The sequence below is a fragment of the Psittacula echo genome, assembly GCF_963264785.1.
Source record: "Psittacula echo genome assembly, chromosome: Z".
NCBI lineage: Eukaryota > Metazoa > Chordata > Aves > Psittaciformes > Psittacidae > Psittacula > Psittacula echo.
Window position 1 is genome coordinate 102,170,232 of NC_137742.1, and position 16,590 is coordinate 102,186,821.

Below are 16,590 nucleotides of genomic sequence, written 5' to 3' on the forward strand. Positions count from 1 at the left end.
TGGCTTCCATTTTTAAAGTCTTAAAATGCTACATGAGAATTTGTAACTCAATGTTTGGATGCCGTAGTGATCAAGTTAATATGTCTGTGGCTGTTGAGATTTCCTTACCCCTCATGTCTTCTAGTACATTGTCTCTGTTCACTGTTCTCACCAAGTAGCATGGATTTTTATGTTTTTAAAGTATTTCCTCCCAACATACACTGCAGTTTTAAAGGTCACTCTAAACTCTGTAGTGCAGAATGTCTTACATGTATTTGTGCTGTAGTTTGGTTATGAGAAAGAATCATCATCTTTAACTTCTCACTCCTGTCAGCTGGCTGCTGCCATTCTTGTTTGGAAAACATGTTAGAGGTTATCACTTGCCAATTTTCAAATTGTTTATATTATGTTTATATTATTCCTATGAAAGTTCTTTTCCTCTCCTGCTCCTAGACTTAATGTTTCCTTCCCCTTAAATTAAAATCTTGACATTAAGTGTCAGTAAAATCACAGCATGTTACAAATTGATGGGTTTTTTTTTTTAGTGTAACTTCTGTATGTTGATGGTTAATGTTGTGATGAAAGTCCTTCCATCAGTTCCAGTTTAGTTGCTGGATCTACTTAATAGGGCTGCCTTTGCTTTACATATAATTTTAAATGTAATTGAATATTTGGTTAATATACAGATTACATTCTTTGAATATTTCCTTAATGTCACTGCATAGACCCTGCAAGCTTTGGTTGCTTGCCCTCCAATGTATCATTTAATGAAGTCCATTCCAATGTATTCAAAATCGCAGCGGCCATGTACCTCAACACCAATGATAGACAGTTTGTAAGTAGCTTGTTAAAAACAAAATGTGTCTGTGATCAGATTAAGCTCATTCAGCAATGTCTTACCAAATGATTGTTTACTGCAGGTTTTTAAAGGTGATATGTATCTGGAAGTCTTGTTTTTTTTGTGTGTAGTTTTTTGGTAATACATGGCTTTTTATAATGAGCTTGGTATCTTACAAATGCTTGAGTAGTCAAGGAAGATCATTCCTGTTGCCTGAGGAATGTCAGTTTCAAATGGTGTTTAATATGCAAAAATGAATCATGCGAGCTGCAAGAACTAATTGAACAAGTTGATTTCATCAGCAATATCGGGTTAATTTTTGTGTCTGAACTTTACTCAGGCTTCATAATGATATTCTTCAATCTTATTTTTTGACAGTGATCTATTTTTACTATTTGTCCTTCTAAGTCTTAACTTGCTGCTCATGTCTAGTTGTTCCTTCCGTTCTGTTTCAGTGTTCGTTTAATGAATGAGTTCACTAATATGCCTGTACCTCCTAAAGCAAAACAAGGTGAGTGGGAATAGGGGGAGAAAAGTCTTAAAATCATGATCAGAAGTTTTTTGGGGTAAGGACCTGCATCGTGTGCTGTACTTAAGACCTTTAAAAAACTGGTGATTGATCCCCTTCTTGGCTCTTTGGACTTTTGGAGTTTCTTGATATCTTAAGAAGTTTGTGGTTGGTTTTCTGCCAGTGTTAACAATTTTTCTTACTGGTGTCAAGAAGTCATAGGTGTTGCACCTTATATTTTTTTCTTCTATTTGGTAGATCAAATGTACAATTGCAATAAGAATAATTTTTGTTGAAGGTTAGCTTAATTGTTAAGATGTCTTCTAAGAACATGCCCTTTCTAACAAAATCATTTGATACCTACTCGATTTTACTTTGCTTCCTTCCTTACATATTTCCAGCTGTTTGGCTTATTAACTTGCTCAATTCTATCGTTATTCCTTAAATACTAAAGACTTGCATTCATTTGGAAGAAAATAGGACCATAATAGGTCTCTTTAGCAGTTAGAGATTGCCTGCAGACATGTTATCATGGCTTTTAATTATTCTCCATCCTATGCACTATTTCACTCTTAAAACTGTAGAAGTGTACATTTATCTTGAAGTTTTATTTTTTAATCTCTAAACCAAATCTCTTGTATTACAAACTTATAGACATAAAAACCAGTTTCAGGAATGTGTTTATGTAACATTATAAGAAAATATCACAAGGAGCTGGTTGTTCCAGCGATTTCCAAACAGTTCAGACATTTCTGTGGTTTGCTGCTTAGGTTTTGTTTCTGTAAAACAAATCTTAGTGTCTTATGCAACTTGTTATACTTCTAGGTCATTTTATTGTCTTGTATATTTTTCAAATCAAGTTTCTGAGGCCTTGTATTATCATTAGGTTGAACATGCTGTCAGACTGCTTTTTGTCTGGTTTTTTTTTCTATTAGAATTACAAGTACATGAAAGATTTAAGGAAGTGTTCTTTGAATACAAAAGTACAAAAATTTAAATGGAACTAGAATTATTCTCTTATGATGGCTGTGGATATTCTTGTTAATCTTCAGAGTGTTGACTGTAAAAAGGGGTAATACTCTAGGCCATCTGTAAGTACATACGGTGATGTAAGATGTATTTTAATTAAGAAAAGTTTACATGTAAGAGAGTGATATGCTATGAATTCTGAGCTTGAATCTCTAAAATTGTAATAAAACTGTTAGTAAAAATAACTTTGGATTCCAGAAATCTAGTGATGTGTGAAGAGAACATGGAGGTTGAATGTAGAAAACCTTGTCTACATCTCGTTATTTATATGTACCTTTGCCTTGCAGCTTTAGGTGATAAAATTGTGAGAGATATCCGACCAGGAGCTGCCTTTGAACCTACATATATTTATAGACTGTTGACGGTTATAAAGTCAAGTCTGTCAGAAAAGGTGAGACCTTCAAATCTTTGACTTTTGTAATTACATGGCAAGACAGTCACTGTTGTTAAAGCAATGTAAAGCTATGCATCAGATTCTGTGCGTAAATACCAAGAAAATCAACTAGCTGATAGTTCATTGTAATGAAGTTAAGACTGTCTTGAGACTTAAATTAAAGGAAGATGTTAATTAGAAATTTGTCATGATATGACAAATTTATCATGATTATTCTGGCATTGATATATCAGAATAATGAAAAAACAACTATTGGAATGGAACATCTCCTTTTATAAAGAAGATGCCTACGGATTTATATTTAAGAAATGGACAGTTGTTCATTTCTGCTTGGGATTCACGTTGGAAGGGTTGAAGGTATATAGAGACCTCAAGATATTATTTCAGGTTTAGTTTCAATTTAAAGAAGAAATAATAGTCCAAACCATCTTTTTATTTGGCTGGGGTTTGGCAACAACTTTTAATGTCACTTTGAAAAGAAATAGCAAGAAACCCACCCAACTCACATGTTAAATTGAATTTGTATTGAGAAGAATATAGAAATGCTTGTTTCCAGGTCAAGCTTATGTGTGTACTTACTGCTTGAGGGAGTTTACCAGTTAATGTGTTGGTTCTTTTTGACTGTTTTTGTCTAAAAATGAGGAGTGGTTATAGCAAAATTTAAACTTTACTTGAGTTTACAGCTTTGACTGAGTAGTTGGTTAATTGGCTAAATTAATAGGAGAAAGCTATATGTTCAGTGTCATTTAGCTGCTGTTGAAAACATGAAAATTCATATAATAATTGGAAAATCAAATATTATTCAGGGCAGGCAAGAGGATGCTGAAGAATACTTGGGATTTATCCTCAATGGACTACATGAAGAAATGCTGACCCTCAAGAAACTTCTCTCTCCACATAATGAAAGTTAGTGGATGCTTTTGCATTTTCCTTTTTTGTGTGATTCTATGATAGAGCGATGTTTGGTGTAGATGTTCAGATAGGGGTAGAACGCCATGTTTTAGTGAACTTGGACATTAACAAATAATCTTTTCTTGAAATCTGCCCTGAGGGTAAAATGAGTCCATTCTGTCCAATTTAGAAGTGATCTCAAGTGTTACTTGAGTACTTCGAAAAGCATGATCATTCTGTAAATGTTCTGAATGACAGTAAAAATAAGCCATTTACTTGGTGGTCCTAAATGACACATTTCTGTATTACAAATTTTTACTGAGCTCAACTAAGCAACTCAAGTTGACTAATCCTGTCTTAAACATGGGTATGTTTGCCTGCCATTCATAATACCTGCAATGTCAGTTATTTACTGGGAGTTTGGTTTTCTCCATGGTAGTTAAAAATTATATCAGTGTGTTTTTTCCACTGATCTATAAAACCACTGTTAAGATCTTTTTTTTGAAGCGGAAAATTCTAGACTAATGGCTAATTTATATGTAATGTAAAACAGAGCATATGAAATTGTTTTAAAATTTTTATTGACAAAATTGGAGAAATTTTCTGTAAAGAAGTATTAGAATTTGTATGCGGACTAAAATGTCACTTTATTTTATAGTGACTTTACGTCTGGGTCTGCTATTAAAAATGAAACAAAACACTGTTAGTCTTAGCCAAATATTGGCCAAGTATAGAATTAAGATCACTACTTACCCAATTTTTCTTTAGTAGGGTAAATTTTTTATGATATAAAACGATCATTCTGTATTTTGTTCTGTAGCTGTGTGCAGTTTATAGCCTCCTGACTGGCACTTGCAAAGAAAATATTTGCTAAGCTTTGGGTTCTCTGTAAAATATCTGTGCAGAAAAGAAGTTGTATTTAATAATGGCATAATTACGTTTCCAGAATAACACTTGACTTTCCAATTTTCTACCCCATGAATTTACTACTAAAAATATATCACGCTTTGCTAGAAAACTACGTCTCTTTACATACAGTCATCAGTGAGCTGCATTCTGTTAATACATGGATGTGTCTAGCTGAGAGTGGGCCTGGAATATGCTTTTTCTCATTTACTTTCTCCAGTCCATGATCAATGAAAACATTCTATCCTCTGAAAATTACTTGTATTGGGTTTTATTTTATCTTTCAAATTCTTTATCTGTATGCATGTTTTATTTGTACAAAAATCAATGTGGTGGGTTTTTTTTTTACTTCTTCACTTTAAGAACTCTCAGTTTCCAATGGCCCTGAGGCTCAGACTGTTCAAGAGGAAGAGGAGCAAGATGAACAAGGGGAAGGCAGTGAGGATGAATGGGAGCAAGTGGGACCTCGCAACAAATCATCAGTCACTCGACAGGCTGACTTCGTTCAGACTCCAATTACTGATATTTTTGGTGGTCATATAAGGTATAGTACTTTTCTGTAGAAGTTGTTGAGGTCACAGGCTGCTCTGCTTTTACAGATAACGTTTTCCTCTGCTTTACTTTCTGTATCTTTCGCCATTGGATAGTTGGGTGGAAGAAACTGTTACACAGTTTGTTCAGGCCAGGAGAGATGAACATTCTACCATGAAGCGTTTGGTATACAAGAGAGAGTTCCGAATATGGACCAGAGGTCAGATGATTCTGTGACTTACTAAAATGTCTTAAAAGAATAGTCTGTTTAGACAACAAAAGCCCTGAATTGCATATAGAGAATGAGTTTGAAATACGTATGCTTTGTGTATTAATCTATTAAGAATTCTGAAGAACTTTAGAGCTGCCTAATTTTTATGACCTCTGAGGAGTCTTGACTAATTTTGCAAATAAGGATACAAGAGCATAATGAGATTTGCCTAAGAGTTAAATCTGGTCAGTGAAAGTGAAATAAAGAAATTGTAAACTGTTGGTGATTTAGACAGTTTTGCTTGCCAGAGGCAGGAAAGTTACATGTAATAGTTAACGTTAAAGGCCAAAGAAATTTGGAAAAATGTAAATTACTACAAGATGTTACAGGAATGAAAAGAATGTGGGACATTACTTATATTCAGGTCTGATACCAGATGAAGGCAGAAAGTGATACTGAAAGAATATTTTCTGGACAGGAAGCCTTATGACTTGTTTGGAGAAATGTGCAATTTAAAATGAAAGCAAGGTAAGCACTTGCTAAAAACATACTCAAAAACACAAATGCTAGACTTGAAGAATTATTTTTAAATTGGAGACAGACACTTAATTGCTAGTGTTTGACTCCCTTATGTTGCCAGGTATTCAGTCTAGAGGTGTGAATAATGTGGGCTAGTGCCTTCTGCCCATGAAGTGCACTTAAATTATTCTTCTGGGATTTGAGTTAGACAGCTGGCAAATAAAATGATATTTTCCATAGAAACTGGCAGACAGATGTTCATATGTATTGATAAAATTCCACATTGATGGTATGTATGTTCATGTCTCCAAGGTATTGTTAATACCTTTATTATATTTATCATAGTCAGAATTGATCAGATCTCTACACGATTCCATTAGTTTTTAAATTAATAACAAGAGAGCGCTGTCTTCTGTAGGAAAATTACATAAAGCAAAGGTAATACCAAAAACAGGCAAAAACTTGCAGCAAGCAACAGAATCATGGGGTCCAATCTGACATCTGTTGGCTGCTGTCACCACATCCACTTCATTTATCGTCCAAACCAGATCACACAATTTACCACTCAGAAACAGTATCCCATGTGATGTTGGAAAGCTTCATCCTTGGAGGCTGAGTGTGGACATAGGAAGGATTGAATACAGAATTGCCAGTAGAATTCCACTAAACAAAAGCATCAGAAGTGGGGAAAAATTGCATGGAAAAAGCAGCTAGGAAAAGAAAATGGTTTGAATTGGCATCTTTTGGCTTGGGAAGCTTCAGGCTGTCCTCTTGAGGGTTTAATTGTCTGTTAAATGCATATTTAAGCACAATAGCTTAAGAGAAAAAAAAGCCAACCCCAAAAAGTCTCCCTTAAGCAAAGTGAGACTTAAATGTTGTAAGTACAAAGATACATGGTTCTGTCGGGATCTGATTTATCCATCTGCAGGAATCCCTTTTTGACTTCCAGCTTGTGTGAATTTCAAATACTTGTTACGCAAGCTAGCTCACAGGGCAGTTAGAAGTCTGCTAAGTATTTCCATGAGTAGTACCAACTTCTCCCTTCAAATGCACTGTTTAAAAGAAAATACATCAATTACATTGTTGTGGTCTAAACAGGGTAGCAATGCGCAGTGCCTGTTTTCCTGAGAAATTCTCACTGTAGTACAGTACCCAAGAATAATTATTCATTTGATGCATTTTTCCTTGACCAGTTGAAACATTATAATAATGATGTTGTTATAGAAAATCATAATCCTGTAAAGGTTTTACTATGAAATTAACTTTTATATATTTTTTTGAATGAAATATGTTACAATTTAATTTCTAATATTTTTTTAGAAAGTTTTTAGTTAACTTTTTCTTTTCAGAATATTATTCTGAAAATTCTTAATTAAGTCTTTAATACATGGACTTGAAAAACGCTAACACCTCCAGCTGTTTTCTGTTGATTATTTCACTAAATAATAGTTAGCTTAAAAAAGGTTTGGGAAGTATATCCAAAAGTAGCAAGACTTAGCACAGTGAAGGGTTTGTTTGTTGAAACACTGTGCTTGCCATGTGTTGAAGGTTTTGTCCTTAAATATAGCCAAGAAGGAAGCGTTAAACTGAAATAAAGATGCTACTGTTTTTCATACACTATGTTTCCTCTGAAGGATATATATTTGCCAACATAAAGATACGTTGCCTTTCTGTTGGTGCTTCAGGGCTTTGCCTGAGTCCGAGGGGCTTTTGGTAAGAGTTTACAGTACAGCATTAAACCTGTGTGTTAACATTTCATACATGACCTGTAGACGTTCCAGCATGGCTACATGGATTAGAGAGCTGTGTTAATCACCTTACTGCTTTCAAGCTTTGTAACGCGCTGTAGCAAGCGTAACAATATAAGAAATGAATGATTTCTTTGGCTGTATAAAACCACATTTTTGTAACAGCTGGGTCTTTTTAATGTAAGCACTGCCTTGAAAATAAAAAAAAATATAATTCTTCAGCCATATTGGGTGGTTTTCCGTGAAACATAAGAAAAATTAAAAGCAGGAAGAGTCCATTTAATGCAGTGACGTGACTGAGGAGTGTACTGCTCATTGCACAGAACAATGGTCACCAAGCCAGGCTACTTGAATGCTGCAACTGAACGCACTTCAAACCAAAATCAAAACCAAACAGGAAACATGTTCTCATGGCCTAGGTCGTTATTCCTGCCAGTTTTCCAAAAGATTCCAGTTTATGTGCAAGGAGTTCACAGACAAAGTCTGGACGCACAAAGGATGGGAGGAAAAGGAAATGCCAGTCCTCGAGGGAACATAGTTTATATTTCCTATGACAAGATTTAAGCAAACAATTTAAAATCACTGTGAAATTGGTTTTAGGGAAATTGCTAAAAATGTTGTGTGTTTTTACTGGAGAATCTGGAATCAGGTGTGATTTTTACAGTAGAAAGTACAGTTAGAGGAGCACTAGTATTTTGCACTTCCAAGAATCTGTTGGAAAATATAATTTCAAGACTCTTTTAACGCAAAGAATCCAGAAGCACATCTTTTTAACCGCATTATCAAAAATGTCAGTATTTTTCTTTAAACTTTTTGTGCTAATCCAGTAAGTGATTTGATCCTTGCATAAATAAAACAGTTCAAATATAATCCTGCTCATGCTCTAAGTGGATGTGAAAATCATTTAAATTGCAGTAAAGTGGATTCAGGTTATTAAAACTTAAGCTTAACCTTTGTATTTGTGTGTGTTGTTTTGGATTAACTACAAATAAAGTTGCTAAAGTAGACTTCAGTCCGTTCTTACTTGAAGGCTCTATATTATTACTTTATTACATGCCTTATTACATTTTCTCTTTTTTGTTTCCATAGGTCTGTTGTTTACCAGCAGAGTTCTAAGGAGTCTGCTACACTGCAACCTTTCTTCACCCTGCAACTGGATATACAGTCAGACAAGATACGCACAGTTCAGGATGCATTAGAAAGTTTAGTGGCGAGAGAGTCTGTCCAGGGTTACACCACAAAAACCAAGCAAGAGGTGTGTTCTGTTGACCCCTTTTTACAGTCAAATACTAAACTTTTTAAAGGCTTTTTATGCAGCTCTTCCTTTACAAATAGTTGAACACTGTTATGTTAACAAAAGAGGTACTGACCTCTTCAAAGCGTCCTGCGGTACTAAAACATGTTACACATGAACATATACACTGAAAGGAAGAGAACTGACTCTTAAAACCATTTGTGTAAGTAGGCGTTTTTTTCTGAGTTGGTGTAGTAATTGGTTGGAGATTTTACTTGGGCTGTGTGTTAGCAAGGTGAACTGTGGTAATAATACATGCTATTACGAGTTAAATACCCTAGCTGATCTTAACATACTGATTCCTGGGGACTGCCAGATGTTCTTGGTAAAGAAGCAACTCTTCAGAGTATCATTTGAAAGCACACTCTAGCTTTAAGAAGAAAACTCCTGTAGCAGAACGATTGCATTACTGTCTGTGTGGCTTTCCTCAAGGGATTTTGATTTACCAATTTCACTTACAAATCAAAGATGAAAATACTCGTTGGTGGTAGGCCTGGTAGAAACTCCCTAAAACTTCTCATGATCTTTCTCTCTGGATTAATAATCTGAAATCCTTCAATAACCAGTAACACCTCCATTCAGTAGTGTTCTTGGCACTGTGTAGTTGCTGGTTTACAGCCTTAAAAGGAAATAAAATGTGGAAGAGAGATGGAACTAGATGTAAAACTTTATATGTCATGGCTACTTTGAAAAGGAAAAGGCTGATCTTTCTCAGTGATGCTTGGACAGTAAACAGTAATAGGACCTGGACTAGGTGTTACCTGTGGTGCGTGTAGAGTTGTCTTCACTGCTTTAAGGGAAGGTTGGAGAGACACCAGTCAGAGATTATGCAAATTGTTATAATTAATACAGAGGGGATGGAGTGGAGATCTCCAAGCCCTGTGATTCACTGTCACTTCCAAGAACCAGGACACTTTATTCTGTATTCTCATGCAGCTCTGCAAACATTTTTTGTTATTTTTCAAATAATAGAATGCATAATAGTAATAATTTCAATAGAAAAACACTTCAAAGGAAGAAAAGCATGAAGCTTTTTTCCCTTTTGAGGTATTGCTTCCTATGGTGTGCATTAGTGAATAGCATCTCTGGTGTGCGTGGATTACTCAGATGGAATTTTTGAATACACTGTTCATAATATTGCTCGGTAGGATGGAAGGAGGCATTCTGACATTCATTTCTAACACTTCTGACGTTCATTTTCATCCTGACACTCATTTCTGTATCTGTAAGTTTTCTAAATAGTCCAGATGATAATACAGTTAGATAAAGACCATTTTCTTGGAAAAGCTAAAGATGGATAGCTGAAATTTGTCTTCTTTGTATGCTCAGTAGGAGTGTTAGAGAACATTTATTTCTCCAGTTGTCTTCCACATGAAAGAAACATTTACAATGCAAGGTCATCGTGATCTATCACATGGATTTTGTTTTGCTAGTCATTTTTTGGTTTTTACTGCATATGGTTTTAACTTCTTTACCGATAACCCCCAGTGTTCAATTATTGGGTTTGGAAGAAATGGGTGTTCAGATTAGGTGCTGAAGGTTTGCTCTGGCTTACCTTTTAGACTCTGGATGGAAATACAAGCATTCACAATGTCCTATAGATTTTTTTCGAAAGAAATTCAAGTTGAAATAGCTGTTCTTGTATTAAGATTGAACTGTACAAGCAGCACAGGACTTTGCAGATAGTAATTTTCAGAATGTGTTTTGAAGAAGTTCCATCTCCATTTTACAGAAGGGGGGATCTCAGGATGACTTGATAAAGCTAAAAATTAAAAATTATTGTTGTCTTCTGATTGTTTTCATCTGGATTGCATTTTATTTTCCCTTTTATTCAGCTTTTTTTAAAAAGGTATCAGCTTTTAGAAATTAAAGTAGCTTTTCAGAACCTCTTGCATCAGGTACTGAGGTGTAGTACAGTTGTCTTTTGTAGTTCAGAGTTCTCTGAAATCAGCAGCCTGTGTTACAAGTTACCGACCTTCAATTAATGTATAATAACTTCCTTAGAAGTCACTAAACCACCATGAGGAGTTGTTCCTGGGGGGTCTCCAGCAAGGTGTTTCTTCAGTACCGCAGAACCTAGATATCTGTGGTCATTCTGATACATTACATTCTGCTGAAAGTATTGACTTCTTGGAGACAACACTTTGGTTAAGAGTCAGTGTGGTTTAGTCATAAACTGCAGTGTTTGCCATAAATTTACATTACAACAACAGTGAATCTCTGTTTTTTCTGTTAGCGTATTTAAAATTAAATACTGGTTCTTCAATTAAAGGAATAATTTTGAGCAATTAACAAAAAAATTACAGGTTTTCTTCATCTTTGTTCTGTGTATCTGTTAGGTGGAGATCAGTCGAAGAGTGACACTAGAAGAACTCCCCCCTGTTCTTGTTTTACACCTCAAGAGGTTTGTGTATGAGAAGACTGGTGGATGTCAGAAGCTTATCAAGAATATTGAGTATCTTGTTGATCTGGAAATCAGTAAAGGTAAAGATATTTTAACAGAATTTCCCCCTCTTTAGGGAAAAGATGATACTGTATTTCTTAGGGGTATCTGTGTTTCGATTTTCTCCTTCCTTATGCACAAGCTTTCTTCTCCATTGTTGTCTGGAGACTTAATAATTTGGATAATAATCTTGTATGCTGCCTTTTCTTTTCCTTTTTCCTCTCTCATAAAAAAGAATATGTTTGGGATTCTGGGTTCAGTCTTGCTGAACCTGATGCTTCCTCTGTATGAGTTTGGGCATCCATTTTGTAAAGAACAATATAGCAGAAGACTTTAATACCTTTGGCATGTCCTGAACATTGGGTTGGCCAAATAAGAAATCACTGCAGATTTAAAGAATAAGGTTATAGACTACTGAGGACAAATATTGGAAGTGATCCTACTGAATGTGGGGTGTGTTCCTCTGCAGGGCTGTTGCCTAGTAATACTGAATACTTTTATCAGATTTCATTCAGAGAAATGGCAAATTATAGTAACATACAGTGACTGATGAAAAGAAGCTGGTGTTTGATAGAAAATGGAGCCTGAAGGTAGTTCAGAGATTAAACAGCCAAGTTCTTTCATTTAACAATTATCTTAAGAGATACTGATTTTGAAAAGTGTGAGAGTTTGCATGTAATCCAGTATCTGAAGCTTGCCAAATCAAATGCGTTTTGTTTTGATCTGAGAAATTGACTGTTAGTTCTGATAGGGGAAAAAAGAATTAGATGAATGGTTACTCATATCTCAAGTCAGACATGTACATTATCAGACAGTACCTTTTTGTTTTACTTAATATTTTATTTAAAAAATTTCCTCAAATAATATGAATTTGTTGAACTAGTTCAATTTGCCTTGACTGACAAAAATGGTTGTAGTATGATTTGGAATCTGAAATTGATTTTGTCATTGGCTGACATTAGGAATGAAAGGAAACAATATCTTGAATTAGCTGAATTGAATATATCTGAATATCTTGAATTGGCTGACATTAGGAATGAAAGAAAACAAGGATCTTTCCCCACTCCATCCCCATCTTCTCCTCCTCGCCCCCTTCATTTTTTCTGGTGGCATTTTTAAATCTTCTGTTAGTGGTAGCATTCAGTAAACCTCAGAATTCATTCCCTTGATTACCAGGTGTCAGAACCATGAACATTCTTTAGTGTCTAAAGAAGGCATTTTAGCTACGTTTTTTCCTTTATGATAGTGTTGGTTTCTCTGAGAAATAGTTGATCCATTTGAAATTGCATTTCTAAACTTGCTAACTACTGCCTTTGTGACTTTTTTTCTCCTCCAGAGCTACTATCTCCTGGTGTGAAAAGTAAAATATTTAAAGGCCAAAGAACCTACAGGCTCTTTGCAGGTATTTTATCTTCTATATGCTTCTAGTCCCTGTATTGCAAGTACAAATTCCGCATATAAAATTCTAGGAGCACTGGAATTTCCTGGATTATATAAAATATTTTAAATTACATGGAAGTAGCTTGTGGGTGTCAGAATCTTGTATTTAGTGGGGTTTTCTTGAATTCTTATATATACACATACATTGTTACATGTGTTTTTATATCCCGCTGATCCAGCATTATGCAAAACCGGAGTTCTATAACAGATCCACCCTAAAAAATATCAGCAGAAGCTGAAATACAGCTGTAATATGGCTGTGCCTAAAATACACCACATATTTTCAGAATAATTTCAGATGTCCTTTGAAGTGACTGTTTGAATGCTGGCTTTGCATCCTTTTGATCCCTCAAGATGAGTGTTTCTGGCAGGGTATGAATAGTGTATTGTAGATGGAAAAGTTTAACTTGGTGATTTTTCTGTGAGAAAACAATGTGTCTATGATGTACACAAAATACCTAAATTGGTAGTTAAGATTGAAAGCTTATATAAAAATTCAGAAACAGCATTTGAATATCTAACAAAACAGCCTCTGGGCAGTAATGAATTTCCTTAAGTGTAAAACTCTTACACAGTTTGCACCTGCTTATTTGTGTTGGCTTCAGGAGAACATAATAAAGTGGAGAACCAAAGGTCTTCACTTCTGCATCACCAAATCTGTGCCAGTTACTGGTGGCCTTGTGTGACTTGGTGGTTTGGATCCAGTTGTGTGACCACTGAGGTTACAGAGGGAAACAACATACCTGTGTCTTGTGGAAATTCAGGAGTGTTTCTGCCAGTGTAATTTCTTTTTTTTTTTTTTTTTTTTTTTTTTTTTTTTGATAGTGGTTTTTATGGGACAAGTTTAGACAGTGTATTTAAGGTGGCTTGAAGACAATGCGTTGCTGTAATTTTTTTCTAAGTCCTTCTGTGGAAAATTGTTCATTTTTCAGTCAGTAGAGGAGTTCTTGTCTGCAGAAACTGAGTTTGTTAATTTTAAATTACTAAAATAAGCTTTTGAAGAACTAAGTTTCAGCTGTTATCCAGGATTCACCTAATTATCTAACACTAAATTTTCGAAATCAGTCAATCAAGTTTAAGCTACTTAAAAAAATTTTTTTCTGAATTCCTAAACATACAGGTATAGTATGTATAGGTGTAGTATATAGTGCCTTTTTGCTTTGCTTAACTCCAATTATTCTAAAATGTTTATTTTCTTAGAAGTGTGAAGAAGATCTGAGTAAGTTTGAAGTGTGAGTAGTCTTGAAAAAGTGTAAAGAATTCGATAATTATGTACTTCTGTTCTTGTCAAATAAGGCAATTCCTTCTGGTTTTATTTGTTCTTGTTAATTATAGGCCTTACATACTCCTAGAAGAAGTTGCATGCAATTTCCTTTATACATCCTTAGAATTATGTACTTAAAAGGTCTCTTCCCTTTGGACTACTACATAGTTTTACCCAAAGTTTTTATTTTAGTTTTACAAATAGTTACAACAGCATACTGTTGTCTTCTGCAGACAGAGCCAATGTCTAGCTTAAGAGTATCTTGCTAAGTGTGGCAATTCCTGTTGGAAGCTCTGAAAGGTGTGCTGCACTGTTTCAGATGGTCTTTGTGAGGCACATCCTTCCCAGAAGATCCTCTAGGAAGTCATAAAAAGCAATTTGATGCTTTTGATTCTGAATTTACATAGAATCATGAGATCTGGTATGTTAGAGAAACATTACTAATACTACGTAGCATCAAATGTAAGCAGGAACTTACACTAACACTTAAAAGATTTAATCATACAGTACCAGATTGGAAGGAACCTCAAGGATCATCTGGTCCAACTTTCCTTAACGAAGCACGACCTAGACTCATTGTCCCAGCATGCTGTCCAATGTTGGGGAGTTCACCACTTCCCTGGGGGAATTCTTGCAATGGCTGTTTGTTCTCCTTGGGAAAAATTTTCCTCTAGTGCCCAGTTGGGATCTCCTTAGGAGATCCTATTACTCCCCATTACCCATTACTCCTCATCTTTTCTACATGACATTGTAAAAAGGGAGTTCCATCTACTTTATAGCTGCCCTTTAAATACTAGAACATGGTGATAAGGTCTCCTCTGAGCCTTCTTTTCTCTAGGCTGAACAAACCCAGGTTCTTGCTTAAGCAAGATCATATCATCTGGCTAAACCATGAGTATGCTGTGAATCATAGAATCATAGAATAGTTTGGGTTGGAAAGGAGCTTAATATCATCTAGTTCCACTCTTTATGTACTCTTCCAGTGGCTGTTTATCAATGTGTAGTGTATATATGCATCATGACTTTCTCTTTGCAGTTGTCTATCATCACGGAAACAGCGCAACTGGTGGCCATTACACTACAGACGTCTTCCAAATCGGCCTAAACGGCTGGTTACGCATCGATGACCAGGCAGTCAAAGTGATCAACCAGAGCCAGGTGGTGAAGCCTTCTGCAGAACGCACAGCCTACCTCCTGTACTACCGCCGAGTTGACCTGCTGTGAATCCTTGCCCTTCTACGCTGTGTGTGCAAGATACCTGCTTTGTAGAACGCCAACTATCACTAACTTTTTTTCTTCTGTAAATGCTCTTTTGAGTGAATATTTTTTTTTTTCCTTTATTTTTCTTTTTCTTTGGGTGTTTTTTTTCTTATCTTCCCTTGCAGCTGTGAGTCAAATGATAAAGGAAACTGCCCTGGGTTTGTGCACAACGTAGTCTGTGTTGACTTTGACTTTACGGAGTGAAGTCACTTGATTGAAAGACTTCAGTCTCATGAATCACAAAAATACAAGAAAACTCCTATTAAAAAAACTTAATCTGTGTTAACGCTGAATCCTAAGATAATGAAAGGGGATTTGCATTTGATTCCCACTTCCTAATTGCATAGTAGACAAAAGCTCTGCACCAGCAACAGAACTTGTAGATTTCTGTGAAAATGTTTATCTTAAGTAAAAAAATTTTAAAAAATTAAAAAAAGAAGAAATAAAACTAAAAAATGCTCTCTGCTCCCCCAATAGTTCTTAATAAGTGGTAAAATATGAGCCAGTGTGTATGAGATGGAAATGGTCCTACATGCTTCAAAACATGTACGAGCATATGAAATGCAGAGTTGCTGGTTCCTAATAAGAAACATTTTGATAACTGTGCGATGAGAAACTGCTTCAGTACACATTGCAGATCAAGTATTTGAAGTTAAGATGTTAGTCTATATAGATGGGTGATTGTAACTTTATTGCTATTAAGAAATTTCAAACCGCATTTATGCTTCTGTGTACATGAAATTAAAACAAAATGGGCAAATAATTAAGATTGATACTTCTTTTAAGTCTGCTTTGTTTAATTTTGCTGTCTGCTCCCCTATATTGTTAAGTTCCTAATTGTACACAGTTTAGTGATACCTAGAAGTATAAAGTTGTCGCCCATCAATAAAAATCACAAAGTTGGTTTAAGGTGTGTGTGTGTGTGGGTTTTGTTTTTCCTCAAGTGTAAATGCTACCCTTGGAAGTCCCATAGCACTCATACAGGCTGTAGATAGCATTCCACAAATTAGCATAGATTCCTTTTTCTTTTACAACTTCTTGAGACTTTGGAAATGTTCCCATTTGTCATTGAGATGGAATTGGACTTCGAGGAGAGAAGGAAAGGGAGAGGCAAGCAGTCAACCCACAATGGCTGTAGGTTCAAGGTGGGCCTGTACTGGGGTTGTGGTGGTCCTGGGACTGAACACCCATCAGCCAGAAAAGGAATTGGATCCCTTCTGTGTCCTCCATGAAAGCCCTGCATGGTTGTTCTTGAGATGGTTGTTGTTTTGCTTTACTGAAGTATTCCCTTCTTTAGCCAGTTGACATTTTCATTGAAAACTTTTGACCAGCTGC

General features: G+C 35.5%; 1 protein-coding gene across 2 annotated transcripts in view; it reads left to right on the forward strand.

The window, feature by feature from the left end:
* The window catches only part of USP10 (ubiquitin specific peptidase 10), a 51,470-nt gene extending 35,341 nt beyond the window's left edge, over positions 1–16,129 (forward strand). Inside the window, exons 6-14 of one of the 2 annotated variants that reach the window (XM_080637019.1) lie at positions 705–814; positions 1,273–1,328; positions 2,642–2,745; positions 3,555–3,654; positions 4,909–5,089; positions 8,644–8,809; positions 11,188–11,332; positions 12,628–12,693; positions 15,032–16,129. In XM_080637019.1, coding sequence (XP_080493145.1) covers positions 705–814; positions 1,273–1,328; positions 2,642–2,745; positions 3,555–3,654; positions 4,909–5,089; positions 8,644–8,809; positions 11,188–11,332; positions 12,628–12,693; positions 15,032–15,219 — 1,116 coding nt within the window. In that variant the 3' untranslated portion in view covers positions 15,220–16,129. The remainder of the gene's footprint in view (positions 1–704; positions 815–1,272; positions 1,329–2,641; positions 2,746–3,554; positions 3,655–4,908; positions 5,090–8,643; positions 8,810–11,187; positions 11,333–12,627; positions 12,694–15,031) is intronic. The other variant, XM_080637020.1, reaches the window with a different exon arrangement.
* The last annotated feature ends 461 nt before the right edge of the window (positions 16,130–16,590 follow it).